The 26897-nt window shown below is 37.9% G+C and overlaps 1 protein-coding gene across 5 annotated transcripts in view; it reads left to right on the top strand.

Moving 5' to 3' along the window:
• The window catches only part of Wipf2 (WAS/WASL interacting protein family member 2), a 46494-nt gene that overhangs the window by 7030 nt on the left and 12567 nt on the right, over positions 1-26897 (top strand). For 3 of the 5 annotated variants that reach the window (XM_047545939.1, XM_047545942.1, XM_047545943.1), the window contains exons 2-4: positions 17105-17236; positions 25065-25197; positions 25886-26002. In XM_047545939.1, the coding sequence (XP_047401895.1) occupies positions 17174-17236; positions 25065-25197; positions 25886-26002 (313 nt within the window). In that variant the 5' untranslated portion in view covers positions 17105-17173. Of the gene's footprint in view, positions 1-1104; positions 1188-1704; positions 1803-17104; positions 17237-25064; positions 25198-25885; positions 26003-26897 lie in introns of all 5 variants that reach the window. The other 2 variants (XM_047545940.1, XM_047545941.1) reach the window with 2 other exon arrangements.

The raw sequence follows: 26897 nt of genomic DNA, 5'->3' as shown, positions 1-26897 counted from the left end.
AAAAGAAAATAAAAAGGGCTGGAAATGTAACACTGGGTTCAATCTCTGGTATGGGGGTATAGGGGGACTAGAATTGTTCAAGCTGATTTTTTTTTGATGTTTCTTTTTTGAAACTGGGCATTGAACCCAGGGATGCACTACTGCTGAGCTACATATCCAGCCTTTAATTTTTTTTTTCCCCAATTTGAGATATTTGCTGAGTTACTGAGGCTGACCTCAGATTTGCTATCTTCCTGCCTCACCTTCTGAGTAACTGCCCCCCCTCCTTTTTTTTTTTTTTTGATGTTTCTTATTCATTTGTTTAACAGAAATTTTTGAGTCCATACTGTGTGCCAAGGACTGTGCTAGGTGCTGAAGATATAGCAGAGAGCAAACTATTTTAAAGGCAGTTATGGTCTAGTGGGGAAGACCTCCACTGAACAAGTAACTAACCAGTGTTGCTGTCAATGCTGTGCAGATAGGTAACAGGAATTCCAGCCCAGGTTGACTGGGTAGGAAGGGCTGTCAAGGAAATTCTTTGAGCAATTGACTTTTTCTTTTTCTTTTTTTTTTTTTTTTTCCCCATATTTTTGTAGTTGTTGATGGACATTTATTTATTTATTTATTTATTTAATTTGTGTTTGGTGTTGAGACTCTAACCCAGTGCTTCACACATGCTAGGCAAGTGCTCTATCACTGAACTACAACCACAGCCCAGCAACTGATTTTTAAGCTGAAGTCTAAGGATAAGGGTAGGGCAAAAGACAATTCTAGGTGGAGGGAATGGTTTAGGTGAAGGTCCTGAAGGGGGGAAAGAATGTGGATATTTTGAGAAATTGAAAGTTTGAGCATGGCTAGTGCTTAGGGAGTGAGAAATGGAGAGGAGGCAAGGTCAGGAAATGTGGGCTTTCCTAAAAAAAGGATCAGTAGCATAGTGAATTTTGAGCCCGACTTCTAAAGATTTTTTTTCTGTTGATTCTTTCCACAAATTTTAGTTTATTAGTGTTCATAGTGAAGCCATTAGTATAATAAAGAAATCTGAAATCTGATGCTTGTGCAGTAGAGCATGCTTTGTATGAGAATTTCTTGGATAAAGCCTATTCTTTTGGTCTTGTTTTCTCTCAGGTCCTGCAAATCCAACTTAGTTGACTGGATTGAGTCTTACAACTTTGGGATCTTGGAAACTGGTCTGGAGACAGGATTGTTGGGTAACAGTTCTTAGATTATGGAGAATGATGGGATTGCCAGTTTGCTAGATTTTGCTATTTAGGAAACAGAAAACCTATTTGTTTCTAGGGAATATTGACTTTTTTGCAATCTTCATGGTACTAGGAAAAGAACACAGATGTTCTTTATTAAAACTGTTGAATATAGTACTCTGATATACCTGTCATCTAGGCTGTATGTCTTAATATGATGCATACATTTTGTTGGACAAGTTAATTCGTAGCCCAGGGTCTATTATAACTGAATATATGAAAACTTTTTTTTATCTGGAACCATTATAACTCTGGATATATAAAAGCATTTTTATCTGCAAGTATATTGACTTTTGTTTGGAAATTACAGTATTCAAAGCCCAGATGGTTCTGTTTGATTTAGTACCTTTCTTATGTAACTGAATCAGCTTATCCTGTTTTCATAACTTAAAAGTAGACTCTTAATTTAGTAACCTATCACTGATGATCAAGGAATGAAAATGTACACATTTTTCTAACTTTTCAGGAAGGAACATCTGTGTTTCTGATGTCTTAAGGGTGTTAGTATGAGAGAGAAGAGACTCTTTGACAGTGAAAGTCACAGCTTTGTTATTAGATTATCTGGTGAGTTGGGACTTTAAATATATTATCTTTGAAATGAGGCATGACACTTCTCTCCACTCGAAGTCTGGATCAACATTTTATGGAGCAGATGCTTATATTTTATTTCAGGTCTTTTTAAAAATACATATATTTTTTAGTTGTAGGTGGACACAATACCTTTATTTTATTTATTCATTTTTTGTGGTGCCTCACTCGTGCTAGGAGAGCATGCTACCACTGAGCCACAACCCCAGCCCCATCAGGCCTTTTTTTTTTTTTTTTTTAATTGTAAACAAATGGGATACATGTTGTTTCTCTGTTTGTACATGGAGTCAAGGCATACCATTTGTGTAATCATAAATTTACATAGGGTAAGGCCTTTTCTTAATGAAGAGTATCATTACTGGATTTTTTTCTTATTTCTGACTTTTTTCTATATGAATTTTTTAAAAAATATATATTTTGTAGTTGTAGATGGACAGCATGCCTTTATTTTGTTTATTTTTATTTGGTGTTAAGGACCGAACCCAGTGTCTCACGTGTGCTAGACAAGAGTTCTGCCACTGAGCTACAGCCCCAGTCCAGCTGATTTTTAACTCTTACTTTTTTTTACATCTTCATTTGCAAAAGAAGGATGTTCTCACAGAGATTAGAGGCTAGTAATGAGACATGGCTAGCGTGGAGGAAGAGAGCCATTATTTTTGTCAGTGATAAGTTTCAGCCTTGTAAGAACATTTTAATCTAAGTTTCTTAGAACTTCTAAAGATGTTTTTAACAACAGATGTTGATTGTGTCTTAGCAGTTAATAGCTTTAAAACAAGACCCCAAAAGGGGTAATTAATTTGGAAGTTCATCCTTCAATTTTTGTGCTTACCTTTGTAGTTAATTTTTGTCATGACTTTATTGTTTTTGTGGGGGGTGGGTACTGGGGATTGAACTCGAGGGGCACTCAACCACTGAGCCACATCCCAGCATCCCAGCCCTATTTTGTGTTTTATTTAGAGACAGGATCTCACTGAGTGGCTTAGTGCCTTTCTCTTGCTGAAGTTGGCTTTGAAATCGTGATCCTCCTGTCTCAGCCTCCTGAGCCACTGGGATTACAAGTGTGAGCCACCACACCTGGCACGACTTTTTTTTGAAGTGAGTCTTACTGTGATGCCTGGGGCTTCCCTGAACCCCTGGGCTCAAGTGATCCTCTGACCTCAGTCTCCCAAGTAGCTAGGGCTACAGGCATATGCCATCATTCCTGGCTTTGTCATGATTTCTTACACTGCGCACATATTTGACCTCTTTTAGAGAGTTAAGCTCTGAGGTTAGTGATCTTTGTGTAGTTACACTCAGGCTGTGGCAAAGATTTAGGTCATTTCAGGCAAACTGTTTCCATAGAGTTAAGACAAGACCCAGGTTCTAAATAGAAGACAATGGACTTTTATTTTGTTGTTGTTATTGTTCTGTTTAAATTTTCTACTTTCCTTATTTTTCACTGTAACAGATTCAGCATTGACTTTTTGAAATTTTGGTCATTCAGCTTATGTGGTGTTTTGTGTATAGTGTTAGGATTTTGAGAGTTTTACTAATTAAATGTTTTTTGTTAAAATAGTAAGAATACATAGGGTTTTTTTTGTTTTGTTTTGTTTTGTTTTTTCGTACCAGGGGTTGAACCCAAGGGCTTGTAACCACTGAGCCACATTCCCAGCCCTTTTTTATGGTTTTCATCTTAAAGCAGGGTCTTGCTAAGTTGCCTAGGGCCTCCTAAATTGCTGAAGCTGACTTTGAACTTGCAGTCCTCCCATCTTAGCCTCTTGAGTCGCTGGGATTATAGGCGTGTGGCACCATGCCTGACTAAGAATACATAGTTGTTTTTTTTTTTTTTTTTTTAAATTTAACATTTATTTCTTTTTATGTGGTGCTGAGAATCAAACCCAGGCTCTCACCTGCGCTAGGCAAGTGCTCTAACACTGAGGTATAACCGCAGCCCCAAGAATACGTAGTTTTAAGAGTCAAATAGTACTAAAGTCTTTTTGAAAAAATATTTTTAGTTGTAGATGCCTTTATTTTATTTTATTTTCGAACCCAGTGCTTCACATGTGCTAGGCAAGTGCTTTACCACTGAGCCACAACCCTAGCCCTATAAGTCTTATCATACAAAAATAAAAACAAAACAACTATTTCATTTCTCCTTGTTCTCAACCACTTTTAATACACTTGTTTTCCCCTGATGTATATTCTCTCTACATTTCTACATGGCATGCTTATACTGTTCTGTTCTTTCTTTCCCAACCAACTCAGGGGTGCACTACCACTAAGTCACACCCCTAGACCTTTTTTATTTTTATTTTGAGACAGGTTCTTATGAAGTTGGCCCAGCTAGCCTCAAATTGTGATCCTCCTGCCTCAGCCATTGAGTGTACACCACTGTGCCTGGCCTTTCCTTGATTTTTCTCTTCGTATGTATTATCTATTCATTTGTACTATAGGAGAAGATTTGCATTGTAATTTTTTTATGTTTATTTTTCCTCAGCCAGTTTTTAAGCTTTATTCTGAGATAGGATCTTGTTAAGTTGGCCAGGCTACCTCAACTTTCCAAGTTGTTGGGATTATAGGTGTGCACCACTGTGCCTAGCTATGATTTTGCATTCTTGCACTGATACCCACCCTCACCCTTCCTGCTGTCCTTCTAATGCAAATATATCATAATCTTGATCAAATCAGTATCTTGGATATTTTTATAGCTGGGTTCAGACAGAAAAATAAGCCATTGTTGGGTATTTCAAAGAGGGTATTAGATGTTTACAAAATCAGCGGGGTACGGTGGTGCACTCATGTAATCTAGTGGCTTGGAGGTTGAGACAGGAGAATCTCAGGTTCAAAACCAGCCTCAGCAAAAACAAGGCACTAAACTTAGTGAGACCCTGTCTCTAAATATAATACAAAATAGGGCTGGGGATGTGGCTCAGTGGTTGAGAACCCCTGAGTTTAATGCCTGGTATCCCCACTCCCACACAAAAAAAGTTGTTTACAAAATCTTGGGAAGGCTAGAAGAACATGTTAGGGAAAGCCATGTTGCAAAGAGTTCAGGAATTAATAATCTTAGCTACTGTAATCACCAAAGCAGACAGTTTATAGGAGAAAGTTGGAAACAATGCAAACCAAACATCTGCATTCTCTCTGAGGCCGCACATTTGCCCATTGCTATTGGAGGTAAGTAATGGCATCTGCCTTCCTTTCTTCCATCATCCATATCTTGGTGGAATTTAAACCACAGCCCACTGACAGAATTCTGGGAAATGTAGTTTCCAGGTCTTAGCCTTTTGTCTTCAAATGAGTCTAGAAGGGAGTAGAGGTGAATGTTATAAAAGAAAGGTGGGGGGAAGAAAAAGAAAATTAGCTCTCAATCTAATGATGATGTGTACCAAGGTTATGTTTAATTTCTTGTACACTTTTCCCCTCGATGTAATAATTGTCATTCATTTTTTCCTTCTCCCCCCCCCCCCCCGCTTGGTTTACTGAACATCAAACTCTAATTCATCTCTAAATTCTGACAGAAGTATAAATCTCTTCTTACTACATTCAAACACATTAGTGGATCCCCCTTTCTAGAGACTTTATGAAAAAGTGTCAAATAAGGGAGGACTTTGCATGTCTGAATTATCTCCTTTCTACCTTCAACAGTTGTTGGTAGTTTGATTAGATATAAAATTTTATGTTGGATGTTACAGTTTTTTAAAATTATAAGCCCTTACTTTGTGGTATTATGAAATTTGATGCTATTCTAATTCTGGGTTTTTTTAATGACATTTTCCCCCCCTCTGGACAATTTTAGGATCTTGTCTTTATCCCTGGAATTGAATATAATGATATTGTGGCTTAGAGTGGATATTTTAAAACTCCTCATGCTCGGTGTTCAGTGGTCCTTTTCAGTCTTTTTTTTTTTTTTTTTTTTTTTTATTTATTTTTATAAAGTCAAACTGATTTATTGCCATTTAGACATAAATCTTTTATTATAACATTTAACATATTATAATGTATATGTATATTATAACATACTGATCAGTTTTAGGGGCAAACAGTTAAGATCTGCCTTGTAGTTATTGCTCACATTCAATCATTTGCTTTTTTTTTTTTTTTTTATATTATTGTGAACAAATGGGATACATGTTGTTTCTCTGCTTGTACATGGCGTATAGGCATACCATTTGTGTAATCATAAATTTACATAGGGTAATGTTTGATTCATTCTGTTATTTTTTTTCCCTTCCCCCCCACCCCTCCCACCCCTCTTTTCCCTCTATACAGTCCTTCCTTCCTCCATTCTTGCCCCCCTCCCTAAACCTAACTCTAACCCTAACACTAACCCCTCCCACCCCCCATTATGTGTCATCATCCACTTATTAGCGATATCATTCTTCCTTTGGTTTTTTGGGATTGGCTTATCTCACTTAGCATGATATTCTCCAGTTTCATCCATTTGCCTGCAAATGCCATAATTTTATCATTCTTTATGGCAGAATAATATTCCATTGTATATATATACCACAGTTTCTTTATCCATTCATCAATTGAAGGACATCTAGGTTGGTTCCACAATCTGGCTATTGTGAACTGAGCAGCTGTGAACATTGATGAGGCTGTATCTGTAATATGCTGATTTTAAGTCCTTTGGGTATAGGCCAAGGAGTGGGATAGCTGGGTCAAATGGTGGTTCCATTCCAAGTTTTCTAAGGAGTCTCCATACTGCTTTCCAGAGTGACTGTACTAATTTGCAGCCCCACCAGCAATGTATGAGTGTACCTTTCTCCCCACATCCTCGCCAACACCTGTTGTTGCTTGTATTCTTGATAATCGCCATTCTGATTGGGGTGAGATGGAATCTTAGGGTGGTTTTGATTTGCATTTCTCTTATTACTAGAGATGTTGAACATTTTTCCATATGTTTGTTGATTGCTTGTAGATCTTCTTCTGTGAAGTGTCTGTTCATTTCCTTAGCCCATTTGTCGATTGGATTATTTGCATTCTTGGTGTAGAGTTTTTTGAGTTCTTTATAGATTCTGGAGATTAGTGCTCTATCTGAAGTATGATTGGCAAAGATTTTCTCCTACTCTGTAGGCTCTTTCTTCGCATTGCTGATAGTTTCCTTTGCTGAGAGAAAGCTTTTTAGTTTGAATCTATCCCAGTTATTAATTCTTGCTTTTATTTCTTGTGCTATGGGAGTCCTGTTGAGGAAGTCTGGTCCTAAGCCGACATGTTGAAGCTCTGGACCTACTTTTTCTTCTATAAGATGCAAAGTCTCTGGTCTGATTCCAAGATCCTTAATCCATTTTGAGTTTAGTTCGTGCATGGTGAGAGATATGGGTTTAGTTTCATTCTGTTGCATATGGATTTCCAATTCTCCCAGCACCATTTGTTGAAGAGGCTATCTTTTCTCCATTGCATATTTTTGGCCCCTTTGTCTAGTATGAGAAAATTGTATTTATTTGGGTTTGTGTCCGTGTCCTCTATTCTGTACCATTGATCCACCTTTCTATTTTGGTACCAATACCATGCCGTTTTTGTTACTGTTGTTTTGTAGTAGAGTTGAAGATCTGGTATTGCGATACCCCCTGCTTCACTCTTTCTGCCAAGGATTGCTTTAGCTATTCTGGGTTTTTTATTCTTCCAGATGAATTTCATAATTGCTTGCTCTATTTCTGTAAGGTACATCATTGGGATTTTAATTGGAATTGCATTGAATCTGTATAGCACTTTTGGTAGTATGGCCATTTTGACAATATTAATTCTTCCTATCCAAGAACATGGGAGATCTTTCCATCTTCTAAGGTTTTCTTGAATTTCTTTCTTTAGTGTTCTGTAGTTCTCATTGTAGAGGTCTTTCACCTCTTTTGTGAGGTTGATTCCCAAGTATTTTATTTTTTTCGAAGCTATTGTGAATGGGGTAGTTTTCCTAATTTCTCTTTCTGAAGATTCATCGCTTATGTATAGAAATGCCTTAGATTTATGCGCATTGATCTTATATCCCGCTACTTTACTGAATTCACTTATGAGATCTAACAGTTTTCTGGTGGAATTTCCTGGTTCCTCTAAGTATACAATCATATCATCAGCAAATAGGGATAGTTTGAGTTCTTCTTTTCCTATTCATGTCCCTTTAATTTCTTTGGTCTGTCTAATTGCTCTGGCTAGAGTTTCAAGGACGATATTGAATAGAAGTGGTGAAAGAGGGCATCCCTGCCTTGTTCCAGTTTTTAGAGGGAATGCTTTCAGTTTTTCACCATTTAGAATAATATTCGCCATGGGCTTAGCGTAGATGGCCTTTACAATGTTAAGGAATGTTCCCACTATCCCTATTTTTTCTAGTGTTTTGAGCATGAAGGGATGCTGTATTTTATCAAATGCTTTTTCTGCATCTATTGAAATAATCATGTGATTCTTGACTTTAAGTCTATTGATATGGTGAATTACATTTATTGATTTCCTGATGTTGAACCAACCTTGCATCCCTGGGATGAAACCCACTTGATCATGGTGCACTATCTTTTTAATATGTTTTTGTATGCGATTTGCTAAAATTTTGTTGAGAATTTTTGCGTCGATGTTCATTAAGGATATTGGTCTGAAATTTTCCTTTTCAGTCTTAAAACTTATTTTCACCTACACAGGGAAATTTTCTTGTATGATTTCTTGTATTGATAATGTATTCCCTGTTTGATAATTATCACTCTTCTCCTTCTGGGAACCCTTATCCAGATGGTGAAACTCCTAGGCTGGTCCTCTTACTTTATTTTATTTTTTTTTCTCACCAATTTTTCACTTTTTTCTTTCATTGGATTTTTAGGAGCTTTTTTTTTTTTTTTTTTTTTTTTTTTTTAGCTTTTTCTTTCAAGTCTCTTTTCTCTCTCTCTCTCTCTCTCTCTTTGGTACTGGGGATTGAACCCAGTGGTGCTCTACCACTAAGCTACAGCTTTAACCCTTTTTTATTTTTTATTTTGAGACAGGGTCTCTTTAAGTTGCTTAGGACATCACTAAGTTGTTGAGGCTGGCCTTGAATTTGTGATCTTCCTTCTTCAGCCTCCGAAGTTGCTGGGATTAGAGGTGTGTACCACTGTGCCCAGCTCCGTAGTTTTATATCTGCTACCAGTTTTTTAAATGTCCAAGTACTCTTTTTATTTTCTGAAAAAAAAAATTTTTTTTTTTTTTGTATTGGGGATTGAACCCAGGGGTGCTTAACCACTGAGCTACATTCCCAACCCCTTTTTATTTTTTATTTTTATTTTTATTTTTTTATTTTTTGGCAGTGCTGGGGATTGAACACAGAACCTTGTACTTGCAAGGCAAGCACTCTACCAACTGAGCTATCTCCACAGCCCCTTATTTTTTATTTTGAGACAGGGTCTCATTGAGTTGCTGAGGCTGGTCTTGAACTTTTGATCCTCTTTTCTCAGCCTCCTGCGTTGCTGGGATTACAGGCATGTGCCACCGTGCCTGGCTTAGTCTCTGAATTTTATGTATAAATATTTTTGCACACCATCAGAAATTGTTTGTTTACTTTGATTCTGTCTTTCCTATCAGAGATTTTCTTCAAATATCTGATAATTTTTGTCTCTATTTTTAAGATTGAGACACTAAAAAAGCTCAGATTACGGGGCCCCTGGCTCATCAAATGGTGGGCACTCCCTTAGGGTGAATTAGCAGACTGCTCAGAGGATTCTTGCCTAGAGAGTATAGGCCTGTGGTAGGTGTTTGAGTGTGTCTGACAACTGCCAATTCTGGAGCCAAGAAGATGAGTTGGGGAGGAAGGAGAGGTCTCACTGTGTGAGTCGTTAGATATTTACTTGATTTTCATTGTGACTTTTCTGTCTTAGCTGTGACCGGTCTCTTGGTTCAGAGGCTCTCTTGTTCAACTTTCTCAATCTTCCAAGTGGTAGCATGGGGAGAAGATAGAGGAATCTGTTCATTTTATAGACTTTCAGCCAATCTTCCTGTATTATTCCCTCCTACATCCTCTCTTCTGCTGTACCAGGCATCTCTAATTTCTGAGCATTTTCTAAATATCTTTTCTTTTTCCTTTTGGTACTAGGAATTGAACGAAGGGCACTTTACCACTGAGCTATATCCCCAGTCATTTTAATTTTTTTTTGTTTTGAAATAGGGTCTTGCTAAATTGACTAAGGCTGGCCTCGAACTTTGATCTACCTGCCTTAGCCTCAGAGTCCCTGGGATTACAGGTGTGTGCCTCTATGCCTGGCTTCTATGAAGTTATTTTTTCCTAGTATATCTACATTCCAACTTTCAAAACTTTTTGACATCTTCTTTTCCATTTTCTTTTTTTTTTGGGTGCTGGGGATCGAACCCAGGGCCTTGTGCTTACAAGGCAAGCACTCTACTGACTGAGCTTTCTCCCCAGTGCCCCCATTTTCTTTGTTGTTGTTTTGTTTTTAATTTTTTTTTGGTTTTGGGTATTGAACCCAAGGCCTCAAAGTGCATGCCAAGTACTACACATTCTGCCACTGAGCTACAGCCTTAGTTCATTGTTTTGCCTTTTTTTTTTTTTTTAGGTTTGTATCTTTCAAAAGAAAAAATCTCTTTGCTATTGCTGTTTTTTTAAATTTCCGTATTGGTGATTGAATCCAGGGGCACCCTAAGCTACATCCCCAGACCTTTTTTAATTTTCTTTTTTGTAACAGGGTCTTGCTAAGTTGCTTAAGACCTCACTGAATTGCTGAGCCTGACCTCAAATTTGTGATCCTCCTGCCTCAGCCTCCCAAGTTGCTGCAATTACAGATGTGCACCAGCATGCCTGACTTTTTGCTGTCATTTTACTGGTGTTTTCATGAGGGAACATTGATAAATGCATTTAGTCTATCATGTTTAACCAACACATTCATCAGCTTTTTCTTGCTGATGTCCATTCAGTCACCACAGTGTCTGCGCAGTTGATTAGTAATACTCCTTTTCTACAGTGTTTTCCAGGTTTTCCTAGCACCAAGCATCACTTAAGGTGCTTCTTTAATATGTAGAATATCAGATCTCTTGAAATTTTCTGATTTTAGTATGTGTGGCTTAGGGCCTACAACTATTTTTGTCTTTATGTTTTAAATAAATCCTCTAAATATGGACTGGGGATATATATAGCTTGCCTCACATGCACAAGGCTTTGTTCAATTCCCAGCACCACAAAACACACACACACACACACACACACACACACACACACAGAAACCCTTTAAGTGTATTTTATCTTCAGGCAAATTCGAAAACCCTGATTTAGAAGAATTCTTTCTCAACCATTAGTGATATCTCACGTCTCCATAGCAAACTCCTTAGGCTTCCCCTAGCATTGCTTTTGTATTCAGACTGTTTTAGTCTGTCTAGCTTTGGTCTGGATTCTAAATTAGGAAGTGTCTTTCATCTGATTAACTCCCCTCTCTTCCCTAGTATTAAATGTTGACTGATGATAATAACTTTGGCCTTGTGTGACTCCATTTTTCTAGCTAAATCCCTAAGCCCCCTGATTCTTAGAATGTGTGGGTGGGGAGGAAATATTAATTATGAGTATTTAGCTACTCTGTATAATTTTGCTATCTAAATCCAGGAATCTTTTAATGCTTTTGGTAAAACAGATAATTGACACAGGCTTTGAAAATAGATGTAATAATCATCTACCTTGGACTTATGCAACATCTTTTTTGAAGACTTTAAAGCACTGTGATTTGAAGTTTGTTTTTAGCTTTGACAATATGAAGGGGCACATTTTCTTTTCCTTTTTGTATTGTAGATTCCTAGGACTGGAAAGGAAAAATATCTAGTGTCTTTTACTGTCTATACGTAAAGCATCTGGAAATGTGTTTGTAGCTGCTGCTCGGTTGCAGAGAATTGCTTGGTGGTCAGGTGCCAAATAGTACTTGATTTTGGTAATGGGTCAGAGGCAAGTGTAGTACTCTAATCTTCAATCTTACAAATCTTGTGGTGGTTATTAGCTAAAATTTAGCCGGAGGAAGCCATAGTGGCTTTGGCATAGAGCTGATTTGCATTCTATGATGAGTAACTCTATAGAAAGAGTTCTTTTTTTTTGGTATTAGGAATTGAACCCAGGGGCACTCAACCACTGAGCTACATTCCCAGCCCTTCTGTGTTATTTTTTTAGATACAGGGTTTCACTGAGTTGCTTAGGGCCTTACTAAGTTGCCGAGGCTGGCAATCCTCCTGCTTTAGCCTCTAGAGATGCTGGGATTACAGGCATGTGCCATTGTGTCCAGCCTAGAAACAGTTCAAATTTATTTTACTTTTTTGGGTGCTGGGGATTGAACCCCAAGGCTGTGTGCATGTTAAGTGCGTGCTCTACCAATGAATTGCATCCCCAGGCCCCTTATACATTTTTACGACTTTCACTGTGACTTTTTTTGTCTTAGAATTTTAAAGTTTCTTTCTGCCAAACATTGGTGTTCCATCTCTGTTAAGAGAGATTTCATTTGATTTGAACTATGGGATCAGAAAAATTCTAGTGAGTGTCTAGAACCTTTTCCTCTTGAAGATACAACTGTCTTTCTTTAGATTAGTTAGAGTAGGTAGAGCTATTGTGATCTTTCAGAGTGGATCTGAAAAGTGATTTAACTCTGTTTCTCTGTATTGGGAAAATATTTAATAATATATTAAATAGTTGGACATGTATATATGAAATAAGATGATTTTCTTGTTGACATCCCAAGTTCCTACTCATGACTGATTCCTGTAAGGTAGTGTGGGTGCCTTTGAGGCTTTATAAGTAAGGGAGGCGGCCTACTATTTTTTTTTTTTTTTTCCGCTCTACAGAGTTTATTGGGTTTATAACTGGATGAAGTCACACTTGTACAAAATGAAGCTCACACTATCCCAAAGCAGAATAGAGACTGAGGATTGGGGATCTGTTACTGGCCTTTGGGGGAACTCTGAGGTGAGGGGCAGCCAACCCTCCCACTCCAGAGGTGTGGCCACAGGGGTGGGGAAGAACAGGGCCCACCTGGCTTTGGTCACATAACTCAGCCTGGCACTAGGCCAGGACAGACAGATGAATTGGGAAGAGCAGGAGTCCCAGAAACCACCCTTCCCAGGGAGCCCAGGGACTGCTCCACCAGTCCCACTTGTGATGCAGTTGGTTCAGACCTAGACTCAGGGGCTAGTGCAAAGGGAAGGCAGCAAAGCAGAAGGGAGGAGACACTGATGTGTGGTGGCTGGGGGCACCTGGACCTTCGGAAGAGGGTGGATAGGGAGGTGGGCTAACTGCCACTGGGCAGCTAGCAGCGGGTTTCATAAATGCCGCTGCGACCAATGTAGCGCACCCATTTGATGACATCGTGGTCGCTGTAGTTCAGCTTCGGTTCAAACACCTTCAGGTAGTGCACCTTGAGGCCAGAGGGCGCAAATGGCACCTCAAAGTTACTATTTTTTAAAAAATATTTTTATTAGTTGTATGATGAACCTTCATTTATTTATTTATTTCTCTGCGGTGCTGAGAATTAAATCCAGTGCCTCACACATACTAGGCAAGTGCTCTACCACTGAGTCACAACCCCAGCCTCAGGTCAGTTTTTAAATTTTCCCTGTGGGGTATTTGGTACTTTGATACAAAAACTATAATTTACTTTGTTATCAGAACTGAGATCAAAGGAAAGTGCTATTACCTAAGATATTAAAGTAAAAGATGGTATTTAGAAATTATTATTATTATTTTTTTTTCTTCTTTTTAAAATAATTTCAGTTGCAACCTGAAGCTGAGGCAGGAGGATTGCAAGTTCAGGCAGCCTGGGCAATTTAGCCAGACCCTGTCACAAAATAAATTATAAAAAAGTGCTGGGGATGTATTTCAGTTACAGTAGAACTTACCTAGCATGCATGAGGCCCTGCGTTCAATCACTATTGCCCACACTCCCCCCCAGTTTTTCCTTTGGGTTGTTATGTACCTTGTAGGATGTAGGTTGAATCACCTACAGATATGGAAAGAACTTGGGATATTCTGAATCTCTTTGTCAAGTCATCATAGGATACCATTTCAGTTGTGGCAATGGCCACAGAAAAGGCAGGTAACTGTAATTAGTTGAAAATGTTTGTTTTTGAACACTACCATTTTTTATATTCTTTTCTGCTAGCTTTCTTTTTTTTTTTTTTTTTTTTGGGTGCTGGGGATCGAACCCAGGGCCTTGTGCTTACAAGGCAAGCAGTCTACCAACTGAGCTATCTCCCCAGCCCCCTTCTGCTAGCTTTCTTAAGAATACTGTGTAGGTTTTGGAGTAGAATGGCCATGGTAAACTCAGGTAATTCAGAGAAGAAAGTTTTTTCCCTACTTCTTCTGTTTTTATTTTAAATTTACTCCCCTTGGTGGTAGATGTTCTGCTTATAAGGATTTACTATTTTGATTAATTTATTTTGAGAAACTGAGCATTTTGTTTTGGAGAGTGGGATGATGTCTCATGTGTTATCCTGGCTGGTCTCAAACTTTTGGGTTCTAGTGAGTAGTAATTGTCCCCAGTAGCTGGGATTTCAGGTGTACACCACAACTCCCAGCACATAGGCATAGGAGGATTGCAAGTTTGAGGCCAGTCTTGGCAACTTAGACCCTGTTTCCAAAACAAACAAACAAACAAACAAAACCAAAACAACCCAGCAACAACAGCAGCAGTTGGGGTGTAACTTAGTGGTGGAGTGCCCAGGGGTTCAATCCCCAGTATCACAATAAAACAAAACAAAACTCTAATGGGAGACCAATATAGTTTATAGTTTTTTTTTTTTTTTTTTTAGGTGCTGGGGATCGAACCCAGGGCCTTGTGCTTGCAAGGCAAATACTCTACCGACTGAGCTATCTCCCCAGCCCCCAATATAGTTTTTGAGTGCTGTTTTGTGACCCGATTGGTGACTGACTTCTCGTGTGGTGGTTATACTCTGATTAGATTCCATGGGTGTGCTTATACCAGGTGTCCATAAACTGTGATTCATATCTGATCCATAGCCTCTTTTTATTTGGTCCACAAACTAAGACTGGTTTTTATTTTTAAAAGATTGTAAAATTCAAGAGAAGGAAAGAGACAGGCCAAAGACGAGGAGAAATTATTTGCAGAAGACATACCTGATAAAGGACATTGCCCAAAACATACAAAGAGCTCTTGAAACTGAACAATAAGGAAACAACAACTCAGTTTTTAAAAATGATAAATAGGGATGGGGTGTAGCTCAGTGGTATAGCTCGGTGATAGAGAATGGGTTTAGTATGTATAAAGCCCTGGGTTTAGTCCCCAGTGTGTGTATACACACACACACACACACACACACACACACACACAAAGTCGAAAGACCTAAACAGGGGCTGAGGTTATAACTCAGTGGTAGAGTGATTGCCTAATGTGAGGACTGAATTTGATTCTCAGCACCACATATAAACAAGTAAAGGTCCATTGATAACTAAGATATGTTTTTTAAAAAGACCTAAACAGACAGCCTCACCAAAAAAGGTATATAGATGGCAAGTAAAGCATACGAAAAGATGTTCAACATCATGTCATTAGGAATTGTACATTAAGACAAGATACCACCACACAGCTTTTACAACTCATACAGCCAAAATTCATGCAGCTCAGTGGTAGAGCACATGCCAAGCATGTGCAAAGCCCTGGGTTCCATCCTCAGTGCTGGCAAAAAACAAACAAGCCCTTTTTTTATGTGGATGCAGTAGCATGTACCTATAATCCCAGAGAATTGGGAGGCTGAGGCAGGAAGATCAAAAGTTCGAGGTCAGCTTGGACAACTTAGCAAGACCTTATCTTAAAAATAAAAAATAAAAAGGGCTGGATATGTAGTTCAGTGGTAGAGTGCTCCTGGGTTCAAACTCTAGTACCGTAGAGCAGCAAACAAAGAAAAAAAGAATGACCAAAATCCAAAACCACCAAATGCTGCAAGGATTTGAATGCAAAATGGTACAGTCACTTTGGGAGAAATTTGACAGTTTCTTACAGAACACAACATACTCTTAGCATATGATCTAGTAGTCACACTGCTTGGTATTTACCCAAAGGAGTTGAAAAACCTGCACACGAATGTTTTAGCACTTTTATTCAGAATTGCCAAAATGTAGAAGCAACCAAGATGTCCCTTAGTAGGAATAGGTGAACAGACTGTAGTATATCTAAACAGTGGAATATTGGTCAACACTAAAAAGAAAGAGAGCTATAAACTGGATGTTGTATCATGTGACTATTGTCCCAGCTACTTTGGAGGCTGAAGCAGGACAATCACTTGAGCACAGGAATTAGAGATCAGCCTGGGCAATATAATGAGACCCCATCTCAAAAGAAAATAAGAGATATCAAGATATGGAGGACTCTTAAATGCCTATTACCAAATGAAAAGACAATCTGAAAATGCTATGCGGTATATTATTTCAACTATATGACATTCTGGAATCATAAAAACTATGAAGATAGTAAAAAGATCAGTGGTTGCTTAAGGATTGGGGAGAAAACAGGATGAATGGTAGAACACAGGATTTATAAGGCCATGAAATTTCTATATAATATTCTAGGATGGTAGATGTAACTCATTATACATTAGTCAAAACCCACCAAATGTACCACACCAAGAGTGAACCCTATATAAGTTATTGAGTTTGGATGTTAATGATGTGTCAGTACAGAGTCACCACTTGTAACGTATATACCTCTAGTATGAGAGAGTATTCATGTGTGGGGTAGAGGTGTATGAAGATTCTATATAGTTTTTGCTCATTTTGCTGCTGAACCTAAAACTGCTTTAAAAATAAAGTTTAAGCCAGGCACAGTGGTGCACGTTTGTAATCCCAGCAGTTTAGGAGGCTGAGGCAGGAGGATCTCATGTTCAAAGCCAGCCTCAGCAACTTAGTGAGGCCCTAAGTAACTTAGCAAGACCTTGTCTTAAAATAAAAAGGGCTGGGGATATGGCTCAGTTAAGCTCCCCTAGGTTCAATCCCTGGTAATATATAAATAAATAAATAAAATCTTATTCATTAAAAAAAAAGGGAGGATGGGTTGGGGTGTTCCTCAGTGGTAGAGAGAGTACTTGCTCAGCACGCATGAGACCCTGAGTTCAATCCCAGCACCTCAAAAAAAAAAAGAAAGAATCATTAACAAAACAAAGGAAAAATAACATGCAACTGAGACTGTTGCCTAAAATATTTATTATCTGGCTTTTTATCAAGAATATTTACCAAACTGTGGACTGTATTACATCAGTGCCATGCCCAGTCCCTTGTTCCTCTTGGAATGTGTGAGACTCCTCAGTGCCTCTAATGGTAAAATTGTTCTTATGATTATCTCTTTCATTTACAGGTATATGAGTGACCTAAAGCTGCAAATAAACACGGAGAGAGATCAGTGCCAACAGGGAGCAGGGCAAGGATGCCAATTCCTCCTCCCCCTCCACCCCCTCCTGGCCCTCCTCCACCTCCCACTTTTAATCAGGTAGGTAGTCTTTTACCAGTCTATCTCCATACCTTTAAGTTGATTACATCATTTGGTTAAACATTCAAGATTTTCCTAGCCTTCACATACTGTTTGATTATACCATTTGGTTTAAAATTCAAGAATTTCCTGCCCATACCACTGTTATTCTGAGCCTACCCTTTAATTCTGTTTTTAACATCCCAGATTTTTGGTACTAGTATTCATAGATACTTAGGAGTTCCTTGTATAGACATAGTATACTCATAACATTTGGTATGGGAAGATGGAAAACCAACATGTCTGTCCTCATCAGTTAGTTCTGACTTCTGAGCAGTCCTTTTAGCATAGTGGCATGTCTCATTTCCTTGTCCTGCTTCATTCTAAGTGGAGATTTGAACTAGTTGCATTGGATTAGAAACTTGTGTTTCTTCCTGAACTATTTGCTTTTCAAAGGTCATTGTGTCATTTCTTTGGTATCTTTGAGAAAAGAGACCGGATTCTTGGTGGTTGTTTCTTGCTATCAGTTCATTTCCTCCTCTTCTACTCCCACACAGTTCATTTTAAAGTCAAACACATCATGTCTTACACCCAATCAAGAATGAAAGGAAGCTAGGATTGGTGACTCAGGCGTGTAATCCAAGCTACTCAGGAGGTTGAGGAAGAAGATTGAAAGTTGAAGCCCAGCCTCCATAATTTAGTGAGAGCATATCTCAGAATAAAAATTAAAAAGGGCTGGGAGTTAGCTCAGTAGTAGGACATGTCTCCCTGGGTTCAGTCCCCAGTAATGGGAAAAAAGAAAGGAGCTTACAAAAGGGATTGGTAAGAGGACAAAGTTTTAATAATGGGAGAAGAAACCCAGTGTGGTTTCTGAACCAGGGAGACAGCCACTACCATACCTGGGTTGTGAAAGCTGGTGTCATATAATAAAGAAGGAATCTGTAACTGGGTATAGTGGTGCATCCCTGTAATCTCAGTGACTCGGGAGACTGAGACAGGAGGATCACAAGTTCAAGGCCAACCTCAGCAACTTAGACCCTGAGCAACTTAAGACTCTGTCTCAAAAAAGAGGAAGGGTTGAGGATGTAACTCAGTGGTAAATGGTAAATTCCCTCTGGGTTAAATCCCTAGTTATCCCCTTCTTAAAAAAAAAAAAAAAAAAAAAAAGGAAAATCTGTGCCTTCTCATTTTTGTAAAATTTAGAAGTCAAAGTAACTTTTGAAAAAAATGATCCATAGGTGTGTGCGCATGCCACGTGTGTTTATATACATTAGGGTTTTTTTTTTTTTTTTTGCGGTGCTGGGGATCAAACCCAGGGCCTTGTGCTTGCAAGGCAAGCACTTTACTGACTGAGCTATCTCCCCAGCCCTACATTAGGTATTTAATAGATAAGAAATTGTGTCCTAAAGAGGGAAAAGTGGCTTGCTTAAATTTGAGGGCAGCCTGGGTAACTTAATGAGACTCTGTCTCAAAATAGAAAGGGCTGGGGATGGATATAGTTTAAAAAAAAGAGGGGGTGGGAAGGAGAAAGTGACTTGCTTATTAGATTGGTCTCAGAACTAGGACTAGAGTTTAGATCTGCCAACTTGTGCTTATTTTCCCCATAACCTCTGGTTTTCAGACATATTCTTTCAGACATATTCTTTCCTTTTGAGGCGAAATTTTGTGTGGAACCCATTAAATGAGGTAGATAAAAAAGAGCTGCTGTGGCTATAGTGGGAGGAGGAAGAGGGGGCAAAGGTGCTGAGGAGAGGCGGTGCTTGAACTGAGTCTGAAGTGAGTAGAGTTTAGCCAGAAGACAGAAGAAAGGCACTTAAAGTTGAAGCAGAACGTGAAAGGGTGCTGATTTGTGAGAAAGCGTATAGAGGTTTAGATTATTACTTGAGATGATGTGGTGGAAGATGAAGCTGGAGAGGCTGAGGGTTTGGATTTTTCTTTTGGTAATCATGGAGAGTTGGAGCAACCTGTTTGGTTTGTATTAGAAAGGTCACTCTTAACAGTATGGCAGTGGATTGCTGGTTGGGACTCAAGACTAAATAAACACAGAAGACCGTTGTCGTTGAAATTGAGGGTCTGGGGGCTGTGGTTGTAGCTCAGTGGTAGAGTGCTCGTCCAGCACGTGTGAGGCATTGGGTTTGTTCTTCAGTACCACATAAAAATAAACAAATAAAATAAAGGTATTGTGTCTATTAAAAAAAAAAGAAGAAAATCGAGGGTCTGGACTAAAGCAGTGAGGATGGAGAGTACACATGATTTAGAAAGTAAAATCAAAAAAATTTTTTTTTGATTGTGGGTGGACACAGTACCTTTATTTTATTTATTTGTTTACTTATTTATTTATAGACCTCTTAGTTGTAGGTGGACACAAGACCTTTATTTTTTAATTTTATATGGTGCTGAGGATTGAACTCAGGGCCTCAACACATACTAGGCAAGTGCTCTACCACTGAGCCACAAGCTCAGCCCTTTATTTAGTGCTAAGGATCGAAACTGGTGCCTCACACAGGCTAGGCAAGTACTCAGCCAACTGAGCTACAACCCCAGCCCAGAAAGTAAAATCTTTTTTTTTTTTTTTTTTCATTTTTTAGTTGTAGGTGGCACAATAACTTTATTTTTATGTGCTGAGGATTGAACCCAGGGCCTTACGCATGCCAGGTGAGCTACCACTGAACCACAACCCCAGCCCATAGAAAGTAAAATCTTAAAGAGTTTGGTGACACAGTAAGAAAGAGAAAGGAGATTTGAGTGATTCTGGTTTGGAAGTTAGACTGATGGTTCTATTTACAAAAAAAAAAAAAAAAAAAAAAAAAAAAGTTTTGTAGAGGAACTCAGTTTTGGAAAATTTAATAGTCAAAATAAAAAATAAAAAGGGCTGGGAATGTAGTTCAGTGATAGAGTGCCCCTGAGTTCAGTCCCTAGAACTGTAGCATATATATTTTTGATCATATGTATATGACATATATAATATGATCAAAAATTTAGAAATTGTGTATAAGAAAAAAGGGATAGTCCCTTATAATCCAATCTTCATAACAGTTTTATGTATATCTTCCCCATCTTAACAAAAAAAGAGATTGTGCATACTATACACACTGATTTCTAATCTGCTTTTCTTTTTCATGACTATGTCCTCGATGGTATGAATGGCTTATCATGTCCTTAAATGTTTGGTAGTATCATTTTTTTTGGTACAGAGTAGTAGTATTTTCAAAACTTTTATTGTAATAGGATTGTGAAGCTGGGTACAGTGGCACTACTCTGGAGTCTGAGACAGGATTGCAAATACAAATTCAAGCCCAACTGGGGCATCTTAGTAGAACTTTATCTCAAAATATAAAGGGTCAAGAATGTACTCTGTACATGAATCCCTGAGTTCAGTCCCCGTTACTTCTTCCCAAAAAGAGTTTGTGTAAAAATTAGGAAATGCTAATAAAAGTAGAAAATGTTGAAATATTATTAACCTTTGTTAATGTTGTATTTTATATACATAGTAGAAAAATTAGAAAATACAAATAAGCCAAGAATTATTACATGATATGAATCTTCAGTAGTATTTCCTTGTACAGTATATACTTTCAGAGATTTTCTGTGTATACCTTTTTTCCTCCTAAAGTATATACTGTTTGTTGAGCTCTTACTATGTTCCCTAGACACTGTGCTAATAAGCTCTTTAAAAGTGTAATCTTGTAGCTCAGAAGATTGAGGCAGGAGAATCAGAAGTTCAAAGCCAGCCTCAGCAACTTAGTGAGGCCCTAAGCAACTTAGCAAGACTCTGTCTCAAAATAAAGAAGAAAAATAAAAAAGTGCTGGGGATGTGGTTCACTGGTTAAGCTTGCATGGGTTCAATCCATGGTACCCTCCAAAAAAATAATAAAAGTGTGACCTCACTGGGAAATGTAGCTAATGGGTAGAGAACAGTTGCCTAATGATATGCAAGGCCTTGTGTTCAATCTCCAGGACCACAAGGAAAAAAAGAAAAGAAAAAAAGTATTACCTCATTTAATTTCCAAAAATACCTGTGCAACAGGTTCTATTGTTGTTTCTGTTGTATAGAAGAGAAAACTGGAATAGCATTATATGTATTGTTCTGTAATTTTTTAATTGTTTTAAAAAAGTATTTTAGTTATAGGTAGACACAATACCTTTATTTCTTTTTTATGTGGTACTGAGGATCAAAATCCAGTGCCTCACATGTGCTAGGCAAGCGCTCTACCACTCAGCCACAACTCCAGCCCTTGTTTAGTAATATTTTTATGATTGTATCAAAATGTTGACTGCTGAGAGATTTAGTTCTACATCTTTAAGAGTTTAACTGGTACTCCATTGTATGGTTATATTATCATTGTTCCTTTTTGTTGAACTTTTATTTTTAGTTATGAACTGTTATAGTTTATTGCTATTAGTATCTTTGTGCACTTGTCATTTTTTTTTTTTTCTCAAAACTAATTCCTGTAGTCAGGCATAGTTTATACTTGTGGTCGCAGCTACTCAGGAGGTTCAGGTAGAAGGATCACTTAAGCCCAGGATTTTGTGGTCAACCTGGACAATATAACAAAAACCTGTTTCAAAAAATTAAAGTTAGGCCAAACACCTGTAATCCCAGCAGTTTAAGAGACTGAGGTTGGAGGATTGCAAGTTCACAGATAGCTTTAGCAACTTAGTGAGTCCCTAAGAAACTCAGTGAGACCCTGTCTCTAAATAAAATATGAAAAAGGGCTGGGGATGTGGTTCAGTGGTTAAATGCTCCCAGGTTTAATAAAAAAAAAAGTTTATCTAAATAAATAAATTTAAAAAATAAAAATTTACATCAATGGTGAACCTGCTTTAAAATAAAAAGTAAAATTATTATTATTGTTATTTTTGAACTGGCACTTGAACTCAGGAGCACTTAACCACTGAGCCTGTTTTGTTTTGTTTTGAGACAGAGTCTTGCTAAATTGCTTACAGGTCTTGCTGGGTTAGGAGGCTGGCCTTACACTTTTTGTTGTTGTTGTAGGTGGACACATATTTATCTTTATGCAGAATTGCACCCAGTGCCTCACACATGCTAGGCAAGGGTTCTACCATTGAGTTACAATGTTAGCCCTGGCCTCAAACTTTTAATCTTCCTATTTCAGCCTCTTTTGCTTCCTGAAACTCTGGGATTACAGTTATGTGACACTGTGCCTGACTGTAAAGTTAATTTTGAGAAGTAGAATTCTTGTTCCAGACTTTCTTAAGGCTTTGGATATATATCATGAAATTACTTTTTAGAAATATTATACCAATCATCTTGACCCATGTGGTATGAGTGCCTGTTTCTCTGAATACTTATGACCATTGTATGGTACTTATTCATTATACACATTTTTTGAACTCTTCAGTGTACCAGGCATTGTATAACAATGAGCATTGGTCCCTGCTTTTATGAAAATTATAGTCTTTTTAGTTACAATTTTAATATTTACCAGTTTAATAGGCAGATGATGGTACTCTGTTTTAGCATGCTTTCTTTTTTAATACTAGTATATACATTTTGTTCATATTTGCTGGCTATTTGATTTCTTTTGTGCAGTATTGTCTATGTTCTTTGCTTATTTTCCTGCTGATTTTTTTTGTGGGGGAGGATGGGTACCAGGGTTTGAACTCAGGGGCACTCAACCACTGAGCCACATCCCCAGCCCTATTTTGTATTTTATTTAGAGACAGGATCTCACTGAGTTGTTCAGGGTCTCGATAAGTTGCTGAGGCTGGCTTTGAACTCAGGATCCTCCTGTCTCAGCCTCCTGAGCCACTGAAATTGCAGGTGTGACATCACCAGGCCCAGCTTCCTGTTGACTTTTAAGTCATCTTTATATGTTAAAACTTCATAGATGTTATCTAAAAGATAACTTTTAAGTTATCTTTATATGTTAAAACTTCACATTACCTTTGTGTTTACCATATAGTACAACTTTTCCTCCCAGTTTGTCATCTGCGTATCCACTTATATTCCTAAGTAAATAATTTGTAGTAAGTATGTCAGTCTTTTCCTATATTTTAGTTTTCATGTTTAGAAAGTCCTTTCCCTTACCTATTTTTTTCATACAGTACATCTGTGATTTTGTTTTTTTACACTTAAATTTTATAATTCAACTAGAATTTGTTTCAGAATAAGCCACGAAGTAGGGTTTTAACTTTACACTAGTTGTTATTAACACTTTGTATTTAGTAATCTATTATGCACTGATGAAATACACTTTTATTCTCTAAGTACTGGGGATTGAACCAAGAACCTCATGTAGCAAGCTCTCTATCACAGAGCTATATCCCCAGACTTTATTATCACCATTTTATTTTATTTTATTTTAGCAGTACTGGGATTGAAACCCAGCAGTACATTTTTTGCTACTTAGCTACATCCCTAGTCCTTTTTGAGACAGGGTCTTGTTAAGTTACCCAGACTGGCCTTGTTAAGTTACCCAGATAATATGCTTAGCACAATTTGAACTGGTGATCCTCCTGTCTTCTGTCTTTCTCTGTCTTAGCTGCAATTATGGGCATGCACCATTTTCTTGTTTCTTATATAGACCTGGGTCTGCTTATAGACTTTTTTATTGCATTTAGTTATTTATTTATATATTTATTTATTTATTTTTGTGTTGGAGATTGAACCCAGGGCCTTGTTCATGTGAGGTAAGCACTATACCAACTGAGTTATATCCCCAGCCCTTTTATTGCATTTATTAGCTCTGTCCCTGTGCTCCTGTTACTCTTGGCTTTTGGTGGTACAAGTCCTAGTTTCTTAAAAATTCCATTGGTGTTTAGTTTAAAAAGCTCTTTGTTTATAAACTGTGTAAGATTTAACACATGTATAATATTGGGTCTTCCTATTCAGGAATATCATTATTGATGTGTTATATTTTAGGTACAAGTAGGATATTCATTTGGAGATGTCCTGTAGGCATTGGCATATATGGATATGAAACTCAGGTCATAGGCATGGGGGAAAAGATAAAATGATTTGAGATTCTTGGGCTTATATGTGGTATGCAAACCATTAGATGAGCTTGCTCAGAAACATTTATATGGAGACTGAACATAGATCTCTGGTAATTGACATTTAAGAGGAAAATAAATTACCTGAAAAAATACATAATGTTGAAAGAGGAATTTGGGAGAATAGAAAAGGCAAGGACCTTTAACGTCCTGTTTCTGTTTACTAATCATATGACATTACTTTTCTAAACCTTTATTTCCTCTTCTTTGGAATGGGAATAATAATTTCTATTCTGAATATTATTTAGAGTGTAAATTGAAATAAGATGGAGATAACAGGATATGTTAGTAGAGCTAACATGAACTTCGTGGTCACTGTTGGGGTTTGGATTTTTGCTAAACCATTTATAAAGTTGTACTATCTTAGGAAGCTATTCAGCTTCTGGTCCATACTTTCTAAATGGGTATAATGATAATAGTGCCTTTCTCATAGGAATTTTTCTAGGTTTCAATGAGATAATACAGATAATATGCTTAGCACAATTTCTGAGACAGAGAATGGACTCAGATGTTTGCCTTGGTGATGGTGATATGTGTAAAGTGGTCAGTGCACAAAACCTAGCACATGGATAGTAATGCAGGCCTCCTGGCAGAAGCTCATGAATAAGTGAAAGCTATACTCTTCACAGAAGTTAGAACAGGAGAAAAAAGACTGGCACATTGATATTGCCATTTGGGGTGGTGTGTGTGTGTGTGTGTGTGTGTGTGTGTGTGTGTAAATGAATGAATGATTGGGTCACACAGACCTCTTATGGAATCCAGTTTCACTTAAGTCCTTTATCCTGATGAAGGAAACTGTTTAGGGTAAACTTTTATTTCACTCTTCCTCCAGGCAAACATAGAGCCTCCCAAGCTGAGTAGAGATGAGCAGCGGGGAAGAGGTGCCCTCTTACAGGACATTTGCAAAGGGACCAAGCTGAAGAAGGTGACCAACATTAATGATCGAAGTGCTCCTGTCCTTGAGAGTGAGTCTAAGTTCATTTACTAGTGAGACATCAGGATCCCAGAATTGTCTTGGAGACTTATCTGTGCTGTCATTTTTATTGTTGAGTATTGAGTGAAAAACTTTTGTCCTGGGACTTCTATTGGCTATCTTCCATTGTTCATTTGAATACTTTAGAAATTTCTTCTTGACCCTTGGCAAGTATTCTCTTAAGTTAAGACTCCCACCTTCTAATGCTTGTTGGGGCACATCTTTCGTTGTTCTTTGTGGAGACTACTACTTTCCTAGAAACCTCTTGACTGGAACTGGAGGTGATTTTATAATTGCTACAAGTGTCCATTCCTGTAGACCTCTGGAGAGTTTCAACATATCTGAGCCCCTGAACCATTAGCTCCCTTACATCCGGGATTTGGAAAGGAGAGCCCAGAAAACTTTATTGAACATTTCTTTTTCCCAGTTGTTATCACTTCACCCTAAGTAAGAGAAGAATGGCTCCTTGTTCCTTTTGTTTTTTTCTCTTTCTTCACAGTAAACAGTTCATCCCCATTTGAAGCTGTGGAGCAGAAAGGCCTATCTTTTTTAAATGGAAAGGCAAAAACAAGTTTGGTTTGTTTGCAAATTAAAGCCCAGATAGAGGAAGGATTTGTCTTGGGGTTGATGGTCATCAGCACAGAACATATGAAATAAAAACTTAATGGTATGCTTTCCAGAGCCCAAAGGAAGTAGTGGTGGTTATGGCTCTGGAGCCGGTGCCCTGCAACCCAAGGGAGGTCTCTTCCAAGGAGGAGTGCCGAAACTCCGCCCTGTGGGAGCCAAGGATGTTTCAGGTATCTGATAAGTACTTTCTTAGGATATTTCTAAAGTACATTTAATTTCTGACTTGTTCCAAGTGGGTCATCTGGAGTTAAGGACTGTGGTTGAGGTGGGAGGAAAAAGGAGTGGGAGCAGAGGAGGAGTTAAAGAGTAGAATCAAGCAAAATTTGAGGGGTTAAATAAAAATATATTCAGCTTAGATAAAGAAAATGTGATTTATACACAAAAGATATTATTTAGTCTTTAAATAGAAGGAAATTCTGTCATTCATGACATGAATAAACTAGGAGGACATTATTTTAAGTGAAATAAGCCAAACAGACACAGAAAGGCAAACACTGTATGATCTCACTTACATTTGGGATCTGAAATAGTTGAACAAGGAAGTAGAGAATGGAATGTTGATTACCTGAAGCTGGGGTGTGGAGGATGAGGAAAGAGATGTTGGTCAAAGGATACAGAATTTCAGTTAGACAGGAATAATACATTTTAGTAATCTTGTTACACAGCATGGTAACTATAGTTAATAATAATGTATATTTCAGAATTGCTGAGTGATTTTAAATGTTATTACTGCAGATAAATAAGTATTTGAGGTGCTGGTTATGTTAATTAGCTTGATTTAATTATTCTACAGTGTATACATCATATTATATACCTGATAAATATGTATAGTTATTATTTGCCAACTAAAAATAAAATAAAATTTAAAAATGTATTCAGCTTATATCAGGAAAAATTTGTAAATGGGCTCTGAGCCTAAAATCAAATTAAAACCCAGAACTAAGTTTGGGGATGTAGCTCAGTGATGGAGGGAGTGCTTTATATGTGGCAAGCCCTGGGTTTGATTCCCAGCACCACAAACAAAATGAATTCCAGAATCGTGCAGGTTGCACCGAGGAGGCTGGT

The sequence above is a fragment of the Sciurus carolinensis genome, chromosome 3, assembly GCF_902686445.1.
Source record: "Sciurus carolinensis chromosome 3, mSciCar1.2, whole genome shotgun sequence".
NCBI lineage: Eukaryota > Metazoa > Chordata > Mammalia > Rodentia > Sciuridae > Sciurus > Sciurus carolinensis.
Note: the sequence above shows the minus strand (reverse complement) of the source record. Positions and strands in the feature narration are given on the sequence as shown.